A 13,651-nucleotide genomic window follows, 5' to 3' on the forward strand; every position below is an offset into this window, starting at 1 on the left:
CTGACGAAGGCCTATTACTCAGTAAAGGAGTTCCTTGATGAATAAGAGTAGAACATCCTTCAAAACGACATAATTGTATTTATTAATTCTAATTTATTATTATAATTTTTATTACCTATTATTTTTAATTGTGATTTTTTAAATATTATATAAATTGTCCTATTGATCTTTTTTGTATGGTTTTGTTTTAATGTACAAATAATATTAAGACATCTTTTGTGTAATATTTTAACATTATTGTAACAATGTTTGACAGTGTATGATCAGTACCAATAAACGTCTATCTATCTATCTATCTATAATGTAGGTATATGTACCTATTCATTCATATGCACTCAATTATTTAATGCATAACGTACGTAATAATAACTCAATTCCGTAATTTAATGTACACATAGTACGTTATTATGATAATACATAGTACGTTATTACGATAATAGTATTGATGGTCGCATTATCGTCATCAATAATTTACCACAAACGGCTACAAATACCAAGTAGAACAGCGATTGTAGCAATGATATTAACCACAGTAATAGTCACTGAGTGACCATTAAAAAGTTTATCAAACTGGGTTTGATAGCAATTTAGTCAAATTGCGAAAGTGAGCTCACAAAGCCTTCCCGGGTACTCTAGGTAATGTAGTGCACTACCGCCTACGCGAGTAAATTTCAGTTTCCCATCTCGCTACACAATCGTGGCAACATCCACACACTTTGAGCATCGGTGGACCTAAGCCCTTTGAAACAGGTTCATGTTGGTTAAAACTGTGGACGATGGTACAGTACAAGGTATTAATATAGATCCGGACAAATCGTCAAAAATATGTAGCCACAATCTTAATATTTATAGTATTTAAGCCAGTGGTGGGCAAAATACGGCCCGCCACCAGGCCTTCAAAACAGTGCGTGATATGGCCAGAACTGTAGTAGAAATGCATTTTTGGTGTAAATCTGGTCCGCCACTAAAATTCCTTTATATTTTGGCGCCAAATGAAAATGTCTGCCCAGTGCCTACCACTGGTATTTATAAGCAATAAAGTCGTGTATACATATCTCTGGCACTTTGTCCGCATGCATATTTAATCGTTGTATGTGCAACGTGAACAGTTTGCAGTGTCACGTATGTCGGGAAATTACATTTCGCAAGCACGCAGTTTAATATTGTAGCTCCGGCCTAAATTCGCACGTTTTAACTGGCCGATGTAGTTCTGAATAATGAAGTTTTACGCTATTCAGAAACTCTAAAAAGAAAACATTCGCGCTGTTGAGCCATACTAAGCAAAGTTGATAGCGATTTTGAGAGCTTCGCCGGTGCTATAATACTCGTAGATTAGTAAAGTAGAGCACCTAGACTAGTAAACTTGACGACCGATCTGGCGTAGTCGGTAGTGACCTAGTGACCCTGCCTGCTAAGCCGCGGTCCCGGGTTCGAATCCCGGTATGGGCATGTATTTGTGTGATGAGCAGTGAGCACAGATATTTGTTCCTGAGTCATGGATGTTTTATATGTATATATAAGTAAGTATTTATATATTGCCAATAGACCTTAAATCTGTAGCATGTACACATAAGTTTGCAAATAAACTAAAAAATATCCTGCTAGACCAGTGCCTATACTCAGTAGTGGACATGATTTAAATTTAATTTTAGCTGTAATGTGATTTGAATTTAATTGAATTGGATTATGTATTGGTATAAATAGTATAAATACAAGCATGCTTGATCTAAATGTGAAATGACCTGTATAATAATAATCATGAAGTTAATGTACTGCTTGCTCTAGTTTATATATTTTTAGCATATACAAATTGTCTTATATTGTCTATTTTATGTCCGTGGTTTCAAACACAATCATGTATTGTTTAATGAAATAAATAAATGAAATGAAATGAAATGTATTATATATATCGTTGTCTGAGTACCCACAACACAAGCCACCTTGAGCTTACCGTGGGACTCAGTCAATGTGTAAGATTGTCCTATAATATTTATTTATTTATTTTATTTATTTAAGCTAAGAAATGTCTCAAATCACAAGTAATTGTCGGCAGAGGAGGAGCTGAGGTTCATTCCTGGCTTTCTTTTTTACTGGCCAAGGTGTGTATACTATTTTTCTGTTCGACGGAGTCGGGAAGCGGTAACTTCGTTTAGTGCAACGGCCTGAAATTTGACGATTTCCGGCCGAAGGACAAAAAATGTTTTTTTAATCGTTAAACCACGAGGGAGTCACGATGTTCACATAACCCCTTCTCAGGCGAGGCTATCAAAATTGTGTTTTTTTTTATGGGATAGGAGGCAAACGAGCAGACAGGTCGCCTGATGGTAAGCGATCACCGCCGCCCATGGACACCAGAAACACCAGAGGTGTTGGAGGTGCGTTGCCCGCATTTAAGATGGGTGTACGCTCTTTTATTGAAGATTTGAAGGTCGTATTTGCCAACTTCTCTTTGGTCTGACTCTATGTGACTTCGCTTTAGAGCGGACGTAGGTACAAGCAAATTTTATTTGGTTGGATTTAAAGCTACATCAAATGAATATTCGAGAATACAGCCTGAAAAGTAATTTACAAAATACGCCAAATTACGTCATAGTGTCAATGTAAATTAGTCTGTAACTTAATTCAGTAAGACTGAAATTACTATGGCATATCCGGTGGAGATAGGAGTTTTATAAAGTTGTGTGAGTGTCGCATCATGTTAATATTTCAGTCGGCAAACAGCACCGCCCAGAGATTTTTTATTAAAGGTAATGGAATTGATAAATATTTGAGGATTCGATAGCGAATGAAAGTTCGGCAGTAATAAATATTGACATCCGCCATGACAATGCTATACATACACAAACAAAATACATACATAAACACGTAAGGTACAGCGGGGTAAATCTCGACTGGGGGGCAAATGTAACTGGTCCATTTTTCCATGTTTTACAATGATTGCATTGTTAAATAGAGTGTTCACCGGTTATATATGGTAGATACATGAAGAACATATCATAGTATAATAATGGAAAAAAATGATTAGTTACAATTGTTCCCCAGTCGAGATTTACCCCGCTGTACCTTATGTATTTCCTGAAGGACACATGAAACTGCTCAAGTTTCAAGGCCACTCTTGGCAATTAAGAAATTGAGAGAAAACGAATTGTGATAATGCCGTTTCAGGTTGCCAGCCCGTTGCCTTCACCACAATTGAACCCAAATCCCACAGTCGACTTCTACGACACCCATGGAAGGAAAGATGATGGACCATTCCAGAAAATTTATGTAGATGTAGAACCATCGAAGAAGAAAAACAGGCAATATTTATTCCACACGATGTGAAGGAGCGCTCTAGTGAGGCAGAAGATAGACAATTGAGACAACTTTATGAGACTATTGAGACAATTTTCATTGATTTATTCTTGTGTTACTGAGAAAAACACTTAAATACTGAAGATTTCAAGATTTCGCACGGAAAAATTGCAAACGGGACTTATTCGCGTATTGCTATGTTTTAAATGCCAACCTCCGAAGTCCCGTTTGCAATTTTCGTACTGTCTCCGAAATTTCGGAGGTTATGTTTAAAACATAGTGTTTAAAACATTTACGCGATTAAGTCCCGTTTGCAATTTTATATGTGTAAAAATCGTGAAAGTTTAAATCAGTGTGTAACGGAAAAGTTACCACGGAAGACCAGCGTCAAAGAATCCAAAAGGCTGCGGGCTTAGCACCATTGTTTAGAATGATAATTGTGGTTCATCTTTTTCTGAGGAAACCTTGTAGTATTTCGAGAACATTCCTGACAAAAGAGAATAAAACAGGCCTCAAAACTCATGAATTAACATTTTCCTAGTTGCTCGAGTACCAAGAACGAATTAATATTTTCCTAATTGGTTGAGTACCAAGAACTGTTACATTACATAAGTATGGTAACATTTTATCAAGTACAACAAATATTTCCTGAAGGATTGACGGAACTTCTGAATTATTTCCATTGAAAACTTTATATTTAAGGCTTGGGTGTGCTCGACTGTCGACGAGAAACAAAGAGCGCGTTTCCAATTAAATGTCTTCCTCGTTGCTTGAGCACTTACCCAGGAATTCTAGGATTCGTATTACACAATGTTTTTATTTTTTATTTGCATGTATTCAATTATTTTGTACACAGATGCCTACAGATATAGGAAGGAAGGAGATAGGACATGCAGAGCGATTTATATTGAATACGCCTGTTGCAAGTTCTTGAACTCACACACACTTTCAAAAAGACGCTCCTATCGCGTAATACACGGGCATCATTGTATGTCTGTATATACGCGAACGACCAGCGAGTTATCAAAAACAACTGTATTGCTCATGAGCTAAATAACAGCTGCGACACTTCCAATGGCGGCTTGTCCGTTCTCTAATAATATTATATGCTCTGAGGTCCCTAAAGCGTTTTTGGATCGCTTAGACTTCCAATACGAGGTTCTTGGCCGAAGGTATTGCTCATCATCAGGCGATTCGGAAGCTCGTTTGTGTTCTATATTAAAATATTTGAGTGTTTATTAAACATGTAATATCGGGTAACTCACGTAAAATTGTCGAAGGTCGCTCGACATGTTTCGCTCCGTAACGAGGAGCATTTTCATTGAGCACGCGCGATGCTGATGGTATCCCGCCGCAGACTGCGGGCCGCAGCTCGCTGCGACCGTTGGCTCGGCGCGGGGGTCGGCGTCGGCAGGGGCGGTGCGAAACTACCCTCACTTTCGGCATAATTGTCATTTGTTGGGTTGCACACTACACTCACTACGTCATTCGCTAAGGGCTCATCCACACGGACTACCGGCGTAGTACGTAATACCGTCTTCCAACTAGGGGGCACTAACCAACCACAGTCACGATTAAAATTCGGATGACGACTTATCTCAATGGCCTCCCGTACTTTCCGCTGAACCACGAGCGACCTTCGACAATTTTACGTGAGTTACCCGATTTTACATGTTTAATATGTCAGTGTCTCACGACAGTTTTATTATTTGAGTATTTACTTGTTTAGTGTTCCCAACAAATGACAAGAAACGAGACGCGAGTAAAACTTCAAAAAGTAAAAAATTCTCGTCTTTTAAACACTTAGGAATTAATCCAGATTTTTTTGTAATTTGAAATATATCCTTTATGGAGTCTACACAACAAGTGCTCCAAACTAGACTCAAGTTACGTCAAAACTCTGAATCATTTCCGCGGAAAACTCGGTCCTTAAAGCTTGGGTGTATAAGTGACGAGTAGAAACAAAGCGCTGGTCAAAACTTCAAAATTTATCATTTTCCTCATCTCCCAAGTGTTCTTCGAGGATTTTTACGGACGCTAATGCAGTGCGTAAATATTTGACGGCCTGCTCAGGTTCCGTAGTGAAATGAACAAACGCTCACGATAATATCGTTACCGTAGCTAGCTGTCTCTATCGCTCTTCCGCGATTGCGCGTATTGGCGCGACAGAGCCAGACTGCGTTTCGATCGGCGTTTGGCGTCAACGGTTGTCATTTCGGTTAGGCCGGCAGGTTTACGAGCGCCTCAATTTACGAGGACAGTAAAACACTTATTGTTATTCCGAGTCTGTGCTCGCTTTAGGTTATTGGTATTGAAATCCGGAGGGTCAGGTCACTGGACTGGAGAACCGTTGCTATGGAGTTTGATAATATGACGATAACCACTTTCGTCTACGAATTGACCAAAAAAACTGTACCAAACCAGTTTAATACATATGTTCATTATTAGGCAAAAGGATAAAAAAAATCGCCTGATGTAACATTATCATAACCATCTCTCGTGGTTTTCTGCAATACCAAAAGGGTTGTCATTGCGTTGCCGGGAAAACGCAATAAAGTTTAATTTAACCGAAATAGGAAATGTTACATTAAGCGATACCCAAGTATAAAATTCTTTCAACTTAATATCAGTATGCCCGTCTCTTTCAACAACCATAACACAAAACATTGACCCAATACAAACTGAAAGTACAAAAGAAAATTGAATCGCAGTCTTTGTATTCCAGTTCGACATCCACTACCAACTCCCAATAGTTAATTAAAAAGCATTGATTGGTTAGACAAGAAAAGCAGGCCATTAGTGGACTATTCAGCGAAAACCCGTTGAGCCACTGATAATGACCGGAGACCACTCAGAATACAAAATCATCGTAGCCCTTAAGACCCTCTTAGAGAAACTAAATTCGCTGTTGAAATAAATGAATAAACAGTTATTAAGCAGCATAAGCGGAGTAAAGCACACCATTGTAGTACCACGTTTAGTTTGCTAAAATAACGTAAGCTATTTAAACAAAGGTAATAAAGCGTTAATTATAAGTTCGTGGCAATTGTGTTGTTTAAGCAGAAATCAAATATGTAAGACAAATATTGGAAGAAAGGTTATGCATTGTGTTGTGTTAGTGTTTAGGTTTTACCACAGAATATTTTTACTTAATTTATTCTTTGCAGTTGCTTTTTCATTCTTACACAATTAACAGAAGCATGAAGTATTGCTGCAAGATCTATCGATAGCGGTATTCAATAACATAAAAGTAAATTTGATTGGTTGGTACGCCTTTGTTATACAAAAATCCATAATAGCCAAAACAGTCTCGCATGTAGCTCATTTCGTGAGCTTTTTCGACCGATTTCAGCAGGTTTTTAAATGGTCAGATTAGCTCCACATTAGAACGCTTCACAAAACAAACGTGGTAACACAACAGCCCCAGCGCCCCGAATGACAAATCTTACCACACTATCCCTTGCGCGCCTGCGCCGTGCCGCACAAGCTCAGTGTACCGCGTGGGCACCGTGAACACAACGTCGCCGAGAGACACCGCGTAATACTGAACCATGGCTGTAACTACAGTATAACTGGACTCGATCAGCTATAAAGAAAAAGGGTGAGGTCAATGCGGAGAACAAAGCATAATCATTTGTGGAAAGATAGGACAAGAACTTTGGTTTTTGGATACGTAAGTCACTTAGACACAGTCAAAAAGGAAGAACTTGTGGATGGAGTGGAATAAACGTAAGAAGCGACGAAAGAGCTTGTAATCGGTGTCATTGGTAGAAGCTCTTCTCCACAGTGACCTTTTATTAAGTTCTACCAGTATATTTGACAATCATCATTCATCAGCAGCATTTCCAGTCCAGACGATATAAATATCCCTCTACTGAATACAAGTCCCTTTAAATTTTACAAAAAGTGTTAGGCTTCTACTCCTAACTTTAGTCTAATGTGGATTGAGAACTGAACGCACCACGTGGATTGAATTTGTCTGCAGGTAAAAAAGCCCTTCACCAGAAAACACAGTCAAACTTCAAACTATATTTACTTAATATTTTCGTTAATTATGCTGACCTAACAGATACAGATCTGATGTGGTGAGTATTTCATCATCAATGGTCTCGCTATTAAACACAGTGTACATAATATTGTCCGTGTCCTAGTTTTTATTGTGAAGTGACTATTGATTGAAAACTCATTGTTGCTCTATATTTCTAGGGCTTTGTAAATGTAATGGCCGGGCCTTAATTGATTCACGTAATGTATGAATTACACTGATATGTTTCCGGTAGTTTTGGATTGATGTCCTTTGATTCATTTATATCTGTAGATATTTCTATACCCTTTACAATTATTTTAGACGTATTCTTTATTATTTCTTTTTTCGTATTCGTTTTAATCGATGTTTATTATAAGAAAGTGGGCTTGGTATATGTTTGTTGTGAGGCTCAAATACGAGTATAAGTAATATGTTTTTCATTTTGTGTGAAAACTAAATAAATAAATAAATATTGGGGACACCTTACAGTCCTTACACAGATCCCAAGCCCAAACTAAGCAAAGCTTGTACTATGGGTGCTAAGCGACGATATACATACTTAAATAGATAAATACATACTTAATATACATAGAAATCCATGACTCAGGAACAAATATCTGTGCTCATCACACAAATAAATGCCCTTACCGGGATTCGAACCCAGGTCACTACCGACTGAGCCAGACCGGTACTATAAACTACAAAGCGTTGTCACACCAACTTTATTTCCGATTCCGACAATACCTAAAGGTCATATGCAAATGGACCTGTCAAAGCCAGTGCGACCTGTAGTATAAATAGATGTTTGCTCTTTGAAGAGAAGCATTCGATTTAAGCTAAGATTGAACAACATTTATGTGAGAATTGTAGACAAACACTCTGAAGTTCATTATGTTACTGTGTACGCAGCTCCAAGATTCCACGGTGTTGGGTTATTTTAATATTATTGGAATTGGAGTACGGTTTGTCTGGGTGACAAATTTGGGCCGCTGTTTGTTTGATAATAGCATGATAGATAGCATTTACTGTGTAGTAAAATTCCGTCAACATTTTTATTAAAATGTTGATATGAGGAGTAATTGACTGATCGGTTTAGGCCCTAAATATAATTTTGGTTTTTCATACGTATATAAACGATAGTATGTACGTAGAATTAAAACCCGCACAACATTAATCTAGCGAAGTGCTTCCGCAAAGCTGTGTAGAGATGCAAATACTGCGTGCTAGTGCAAACCAAATTCCAGTTACTGAACAAAATTACATTTACAGCGAAGTGAAAGGGTGAGGTTTTTTTTTCAATTCTTTAGCGTTTTTTGTGCTTCAATTTTGTTATTTAGTCTGTTATTGCCATTGTAACGGGCATGCTTTAAGTAATTTAGAAGTGCTTATAATATACCATCTATTATGTCAGCATGTATTTATTACATTGCTTGTAAATTTTACAAGCTTCAGTATATAGTGTCATGTTCAATTGTTCGGTTTTAAACACAAATAGGTATTTTTGTGTTTAAAAATGGCTTCAACATTTGTTATTACCTATAATGAAACTTTTTCTAAAAGGATGCAATGCAATTATACTTACTGGGTAGTTTATATCCATGATTATATTTAACTGCACCTATATCAACTTGACTTTAAATATGATTCTGATACGTTTAAATAGCCTTCTCTTAGAGTCATGCAGCAGATTAATAAATACAATGTTAATAATAATAATAATGTTAAAAGCGAGGCTGACCGCGACTGCCGCTATGTTGTGGTCACTGGTCAGAGCGGTGAGCGCGGCGGGACTCAAAATGTTCGCCGCCACAAAATTAGGGGCTTATTTTAACTCTCTGTTTATCAAAATGGGTGAATGCATTCCTATATATTTACTACAGATTCATTAGGCAATATTAATTCTTATGACAGTTATGAATTTAACAATGAGGCAACATAAAAAGTCAAAGCACGAAGAGATTAGTAGAAACTACTCTTCTTACAAATAGAATTGCTGCAAGCTGTACAAGCAAAAGCAATACAATAGCATTGGACTCTTTAGGGTATCTTTAGTTAGTTTTGAATATAGTAATATATGTATCTCCCCAAGGTAATCTAATTTGCTATGGAGCTTTTCTTAAACTGCATTACTTATGTCTTGATTCCCCTCTAGGTACTATAATTGAACTGTAATCTGTGTCTGGTCTCAAATGTCTCGTCGAAACTTGCCAGACGTCGCGACAGTTCTAGCATCGGCATCTTCAAAACAAAGCCAGATGAGCTAAGTTTAAAGATGCTGTACAAACTTAGATAGGTATCAGGCAGGTGCCTGGGTCAGACATATTTGATTATATGCCTAACTTGTAAGCGTTATCAACAACGTAAAAATCAACAAATCAAACATATTTTTTTATACTGCACCCCTACAATAAACGGGAGAACAAAAGCGAAGAAAAGATGTTTGAACTTTGTGAGAGATGATAGGAAACGAAAGCAAATCACGAGCGAGTGAGAGATATGGAAGAGGAAGGCACGCTCTAACGATCTCAAATGAATGGGATAAGGGCAAGCGAATGATGACCCTTACAGACGAAAATTTCTTGAGTATCAGGCAGACAAGTAAGAAAACCGTAGGTCAAAACTTTGATTACAATAGTCCACTCAAGAGACCTTCTCCAAAAAGGCATGTGACTCATTTCTCAATAATTTACCCTACTTATTTAAATAACTCTTAAAATATCGAAATAACTCATGAACCTGCCAATTACCTATGAATACTGTACCACTCGAAAGCAGTCTCTGAGAAGCTCATTTATTGGCTCCTACAAAGGTGAAGTATCGACGGTGGTGTTGCCAACAGTAAATAGTGATAACTACCAACTACATAATTCGTAAATGTTACTTTTATAAGACCAGAAATTTAAGTTATTCGATTAAATTCGTTTAGTAGTTAACATTAAGTCTAAAAAACCGTATAAAAGTATTAACTGCTTTGCACATTTTGAGATTTCCTACATTAGAAAAAAAACATACTCCAGAAAAAAAACTGTTTTTTTTCACGGTTTTTTTTCATGTTTTTTTTCAAGCCAGAAAAAAAACCGTTTTTTTGCAACCCTAGGGTGGTGTGAGAATGTGTGCCCAATCAACTAATTGGTAATATTGGAAGTGGTTTTTTGTCTTGGTTTTATATGTCGCGCTCGAAAGTGGAATAACTTGATTTAGGAAGGTTGGCGGGAATGAAGATTATATTGAAGTTGACAGTTTTCCTAAGCCCTTGTAACCCTATTTAAAATATTGAAATCCCTTTTGCCATTTTTGCTATTTACTTCAACAATGAACATGTCTTTTAGAAAACTTGATCGCACCGCATGATTTAACAGCCTAACAACATAATGTAAATACCATTGGAGCTATACATTTTGGAAAATAAATGAAACAAGGATAGTTTCTTCGGCTCATAGTTTCTAGGTTTTTAGGTTTGGTAACATCGCTTGTGGATAGTAGGCGGTTTCCTATCGTCGACCTCGACGTTAGGACGATACGTATAAATGATGTTACAAATAAAACTTGTAATTCAATGGTGTCCCACAGGAAACTATAGGTAGGCTCAAGACTATTGAAACTGAAATACTAAACAATGCTCTGCACGATAGAGCCCCTGTTTTAGGTTCTGGTAACCTTTTAGGACAGTGAACCGGATATCGCCGACGGCGTACAAGTAAGGGTATTCCACAAGGTACTACTTTGGGTCCCACAAGGCTCCCTTAACTATTGTATTTATCAAACATGGTACAATTCTTTCAGAATTTTTGGAGTCGTATAGGGAACTACTCTAGGTCCATGTCTGTTTAAACTCTCAACGACTTACTAAACGGTTCCTTGCGCTCCTGAGCCGATAGGTTTCAGGTTCTGGTACCGTTTGAGGATAGTGCACTTTGTGTCGTCGACCTCGCCTCGACGGTGTTCCATAAGGCACTTTTTGGTCCCTACAGGGAAGGAACTCCTCTAGATCCATGTCTGTTAAAACTCTCAAGGACTTACCAAACGATTCCCCGTCCTCCCGAGCCGATAGGTTTGCTCTGGTACTGTTTGAGGATGGTGAATCTGGTGTCGCTGACTTCAACGGCTTAGACGTGGGGTGTCCCACAAGGCACTATACTAGGTCCAAAATTGTATAATGTATATGACTTACCAAACGATTCCCTGCGCTCCCGAGCCGATAGGTTTCAGGTTCTGGTAGCGTTTGAGGATGGTGAACCTAGTGTCGCCGACCTCGACGGTGTAGAAGTGGGGGTGTCGCGCCGGGGCCGACATGACGGTGGGCCCGTTCGCCGTCCTACCGGGCATCGACCACCGAGACTGTAAAAGATGGAACGTGCTGTAGTGCGCGGAAATTTTGGTTTATAAGCCACCTTGTCTTGGTTTTATATGTCGCGCTCGAAAGTGAAATCATAGGATTGTTACTATTTAAATCTAACATTTTCCTTACTTATCTTCATTAGGTTAACTGGAAGAGATCCCTCAGGGATAAGTTCACCTTTGTACTCCCTCCTTTTTTTTATATTTGATATCTTTATATTTTATGTTGGTGCTGGTGGTACAAATAAGAGTTTACTTACTTAATCTTTAGTTGAGTCATTGGTGCAAGGAGAACATATAGAGTTATAGACTGATGGGCAAATGTGTCAATCGGATATTAATAAACGGTCCCTACAGAAATCCAATGCCACCCGTGGCATTATGCTGAGTAGGCCCTATTTGAGGATCCAATATGTTTTAATGCTATTTTGTAGTGTTTAATAAATGTATTTATTTTTGCTTTCTTTCAAATTTAGCTGTGCACTTATCGACTTGTGATTACATTGTAGTATTTGTAGTCAATTATTTTTAATATGGTAACATGGACTGTAGTTAGCATACTTACTTTACAGAAGTGTAGTTATACAACGTGTATCCATATACTGGCAACTATTATTGTCGGTCGGCGCTATCACAGGCTCAGTCTTGGGCGGGGGAAGACTTCAGAGATGATTACGTCTGTGGACAAAAAACAATTGTACATTTAATATAGTTTTCGAAAACAAGCGTAAATAGGTTACACTGACTGAACCGAAATATAAAATCATAAATGGATTTATGATTTTTTTATTTGGTTAGTAGTACCATAAAAGCTAACTAGAATATGTAAGATGTCTGGCGTTCAAAACAGCATAAACTTATTCATGCTCGACATAGACACATAAACGCAAATCCCTGTAAAGTTTAAGAGTATATTTGCGTAATAAGCAAAATTCTTGTCGCTGGCAATTATTTTATGAATATTAAATTATAAATACAAGAGCGGATTAAGCTATTCTGACCTATAATCTCATTAAAGTTTCCCCTCCTAGTTTTCAAGTCGAACATTTTAAAACAACATTCTCCTTAAGATTACGGAACTCCGTGATTTTAAAGCAGCGAATAATCCGCTCTAGCACATTTTAATAATTAACTTTTACTAGCGCAGCGGAATATACTACAAAATCCACCTTAGCAGCTGAGATTGCCACTTAAAAATGGAAATGAGTTACGAGTTTACAAGATTACATCAGAACTGAAACGTCGTAAGTTACTATGAAAATTAGCTAGAGGTGTGACATTTTAATTTGATGAGAAAATTCTGGGTTATGGGATTGACGAGTGCGGGAGATGATAAGCGTAAACCAAGTGATAATATATACATTAAAAGAATTTCACGCTATAAAGTTTATGCTGAGAATATGAATTTTGTATTATCCTATGCAAATTGATCGTGAATTGTGGATTTCATAGTCTTTCGTCACCGTCAGAGCAGCTTACAATAAGTAACAATCGCTTGCAGGAAGAGTGGTGGAGTAACAGAGACAGATGCACAAGTAGGTAGCACGTACCCAGGTATATTGGAGGTACAGTCAACCAATTTTAATCCTAAGACACTGTATAACCTTTTCACAGTAAACGCCGAAGTGACTTCTATGACAAATACAGCACGCTGTCAATAAGACAGGGTTCTAGAGTGGCCTAGGATTCAAATTGGTTGACCGTACAGGCGTGGGCGTCCACAAAAACAAGTGACTAATTCTCAACTATAGCCTTATTTATTTTATGAACCTATGTAAATATTCGGTAAATGTTGTCGTTTATTAAATAAAACGAATGATTAATGCTATTGATTTGGTCTCCTAAATTAAATGGCTTAATGGAAAGGTAGACGACTAATTGAATTTTGACTTAAAAATTGTATAAAGAAGACTAAGGGCCACTTGCACCAACCACGTAACTCAGGGTTAGTGGGCTGTCATCTGTCAAATTCCATATAAAATGGTGGGTTAA

At 37.7% G+C, this 13,651-nt stretch overlaps 1 protein-coding gene across 3 annotated transcripts in view; it reads right to left on the reverse strand.

Moving 5' to 3' along the window:
* Positions 1 to 13,651, reverse strand: part of LOC125230949 (stress-activated protein kinase JNK) — a 252,189-nt gene that overhangs the window by 24,261 nt on the left and 214,277 nt on the right. For 2 of the 3 annotated variants that reach the window (XM_048136253.1, XM_048136254.1), the window contains exons 6-7: positions 12,225 to 12,337; positions 11,493 to 11,659 (exon numbers count right to left, since the gene is read on the reverse strand). In XM_048136253.1, coding sequence (XP_047992210.1) covers positions 11,493 to 11,647 — 155 coding nt within the window. In that variant the 5' untranslated portion in view covers positions 11,648 to 11,659; positions 12,225 to 12,337. Of the gene's footprint in view, positions 1 to 6,743; positions 6,881 to 11,492; positions 11,660 to 12,224; positions 12,338 to 13,651 lie in introns of those variants that run through there. The other variant, XM_048136255.1, reaches the window with a different exon arrangement.

This window comes from Leguminivora glycinivorella, chromosome 11, assembly GCF_023078275.1.
Source record: "Leguminivora glycinivorella isolate SPB_JAAS2020 chromosome 11, LegGlyc_1.1, whole genome shotgun sequence".
Lineage (NCBI taxonomy): Eukaryota > Metazoa > Arthropoda > Insecta > Lepidoptera > Tortricidae > Leguminivora > Leguminivora glycinivorella.